We start from the raw sequence: 2,978 nt of genomic DNA, 5'->3' as shown, positions 1-2,978 counted from the left end.
AAATTCGCTGGAGGCAAGATTGGGGGAACTTCAAGAAGTTGAATCTTCAAATGCTGGATTAAATGATGCACAGGAGCATGAGATGCGGAGAAAGGCTTCTGAATTGAATACTACATTAGCACGCATTACAACTTGGTGGAGACAGAGAGCGAAGGCAAAGTGGATTGAGGAGGGAGATGCCAATTCTAATTTCTTTCATTCATTTGCCTCGGCATGCAAGAGGGGGAACAGAATTCTGGAGGTCCAAAAGCCAAATGGAGATAGGAGTGATGATCCAGCTCTTATACAGGAGGAATTCATGAAGTTCTTTATGCTTAAATGGGAGGAGAGGCAGATTGTTTGTGATAGCTGGCCAAATTTTCACAGTGAAGACATGATTCCTGATCAGGTGAATGAGATCCTGGAGGCGGAGATTACGTAGCAGGAGGTTCGACAAGCTGTCTTCAGTATGGGGAACAATCATGCACCGGGCATGGATGGTATTACATCTTCCTTCCTAAAATTTTATTGGGAAATTATTAAATGTGAGGTGACTCGTGCTATTATTCATTTCTTTTGCACGAACACTATGTGTGAAAGTTGGAAGGATACTTTAGTGGGTCTTATACCAAAGACAGAGAATGCAATTTTGCCAGCTATGTTTCGACCAATAAGCCTTTGTCAATTTTTCTATAAGGTTGTGGAAAAGATCTTGATTAATAGGCTCAAACCGGTGCTGGGCAGTATTATCAGTGAGGAGCAAGGGGCCTTTGTTTCGGGGCTAAGTTTCGACCAATAAGCCTTTAGGCTCGTTTGGGACGGTTTTTTTACTGCTTTCTAAAACGGAGTTTAAGTACAAAATTTTTTATTTTTGTACTACAACTCCGTTTTAGAAAGCAATAAAAAAGCCGTCCCAAACGAAGCCTTTGTCAATTTTTCTATAAGGTTGTGGAAAAGATCTTGATTAATAGGCTCAAACCAGTGCTGGGCAGTATTTTCAGTGAGGAGCAAGGGGCCTTTGTTTCGAGGAGGTCCATCTCCAACCATGGCCTTATTGTTCAGGAAATGTTGAGCAAGTTCCAGTTCTCTGCAAAGAAATCGGGGATGATGGCTCTGAAGATCGATATGGAGTAGGCATACGATTATATGTCTTGGGACACGTTGCAGAGAGTAATGAAATTGATGGGATTCTCTGAGAGGTTTGTGGAATGGATCATTCAATGTATTGCCAAAGCCGAGATTTTCTTTGCTGCTCAATGGTAACAGAACACCATGGATCTATGTGAAAGTGGTCTTCGACAAGGATGTCCCTTGTCGCCATATCTGTTCATTCTCTGTTAGGAGCTCCTCACCAAAGCCTTTAGACAGAGGGGGGGGGGGGCAGCTTGGAGTTCAGGTTATTAATAATGTGGAAAGGATATCTCATCTGTTATATGCAGATGATATCCTTATTTTTGCTGAAGCTAGTAGGAGTAATGCCATTTGTATCATGAAACTATTGGGAGATTATTGTGACTGGACTAGACAAAGGATTAACGGTGGGAAATCAGCTGTTCTTTTTAGTAGGAGCTGTCCCAACTGGAAGAAGCTTTTGATTGCTAAGCTTATGGGGTACAGAAAGGTGAATTCTATGGAATATCTGGGGTTGCCATTGGTTTTGAGGAGACTAAAGGCTGAGGATTTTGATAAAACTATTAGAAATGCTCACCAGAAGACAAACATATGGGGGAAGAAGCATCTGTCGCTTGCTGGCAGAGCTTTGTTAATTCGTACATCACTACTTAGTATTCCTATGTATTTGATGACTTATACTTCAGTTCCAAGGGGGATCCTCCATTCTATTGAGAAACTTGGCATAACTTTTTTATGGCAGAAGGACTCTAACAGCAGGGGAATGCATTATGTTGAATGGAAGGAGTTATGCCAACCTAGGGACCATGGGGGTCTTGGATTTCATGGGCTGGACAATTGGCAGGGACCTCTGCATGCTAGGCTGGCGTGGCAAGTTATTAGTAATCCAAATTTGCTGTTGCATAAGGTGTTGAAAGCGAAATATGGTATGGAGCAATGGAACGACACGCAAGTTTATAGAGCCTCTACCACTTGGAAGGTGATTCATGATGGTGCTAAGGCTCTTAAAGAAATCATCAGGTGGAACATTGGGGATGGCCAAAGCATAGATGTGTTGCAGGATTGCTGGATACTCAATCGGAGGATAGATACTTGGCCTACCTTTGTTAATGTAAATGAGCTGGAAAATGTCAGGGTGAATTGGCTGCTTGATGAATCTGCCAGGTGGAATGAGGAGCGGGTGACAGATTGCTTTGGTAATGTAATGGCTGAGAGGGTCATGGCTATTGCTACTAATGGGAACGAGGGAATTGATACTCCTTAACTTATTAATTCTCGGATGAGCATGACTTTGACTGCAATGGCATATAAGGCTAAGATGGGAGAAGGTGAATACAATTATTCATGGATGAGGAAATTGAATTTACACCCGCGGGAAAGCTTCTTTTGGTGGCGCCTACTTAGGAATGCTATTCCTACTAATCAATGGCTCTACTGCAGAGGATTATCGGCCAATTATCTTTGCCCGTGGGGGTGTCAAGTTGAAGAAAGCCTGGACCATTGTACAGCTCTTTGTAACAAATTGAAAGAGGTGATTACCATTTTGAGGAAGTGGGGGTTTGCCATGCCTTCGGTTCATTCATTGACAGAATTAATGCAGGAGATACATGCTAATGTGGATATCAACCCAAGCCTAGGATGAATATATTGCTATACTATTTATCAGGTTTGGAGAGCAAGAAATGAGCTGAAACATAAAAGGAATTGTAGGCCCCCAACTATCATTGCTGCTACTTTTCTTTCCCTGCTGTCTAAACCTTACTGCTCAATTATCCTGGAGCAATGGAGTACTATCCAGCCTGTAGGGTTGCCGTCTTATAAACAATGGTGCCCCCCCCCTCCAGGATGGCTGAAATTTAATGTTGATG

The 2,978-nt window shown here is 42.5% G+C and overlaps 1 protein-coding gene across 1 annotated transcript; it reads left to right on the top strand.

Moving 5' to 3' along the window:
- The first annotated feature begins 82 nt into the window (after window positions 1-82).
- On the top strand, window positions 83-2,374 carry LOC110098354. Its single transcript, XM_020825172.2, has 3 exons — window positions 83-417; window positions 951-1,109; window positions 1,246-2,374. Exons 1-3 carry the CDS (start codon window positions 83-85, stop codon window positions 2,372-2,374), a joined length of 1,623 nt encoding a protein of 540 aa, XP_020680831.2.
- The last annotated feature ends 604 nt before the right edge of the window (window positions 2,375-2,978 follow it).

The sequence above is a fragment of the Dendrobium catenatum genome, unplaced genomic scaffold, assembly GCF_001605985.2.
Source record: "Dendrobium catenatum unplaced genomic scaffold, ASM160598v2 original_scaffold_285760, whole genome shotgun sequence".
Lineage (NCBI taxonomy): Eukaryota > Viridiplantae > Streptophyta > Magnoliopsida > Asparagales > Orchidaceae > Dendrobium > Dendrobium catenatum.
Note: the sequence above shows the minus strand (reverse complement) of the source record. Positions and strands in the feature narration are given on the sequence as shown.

What these genes read in the sequence shown, in the direction of transcription:
- LOC110098354 (XM_020825172.2), top strand. Translation starts at nt 83, where the DNA reads ATGCGGAGAAAGGCTTCTGAATTGAATACTACATTAGCACGCATTACA. An exon ending in ATCCTGGAGGCGGAGATTAC is followed by an intron (nt 418 to 950) that starts GTAGCAGGAGGT and finishes CTTGATTAATAG; the next exon opens with GCTCAAACCAGTGCTGGGCA. An exon ending in GCTCTGAAGATCGATATGGA is followed by an intron (nt 1,110 to 1,245) that starts GTAGGCATACGA and finishes CAATGGTAACAG; the next exon opens with AACACCATGGATCTATGTGA.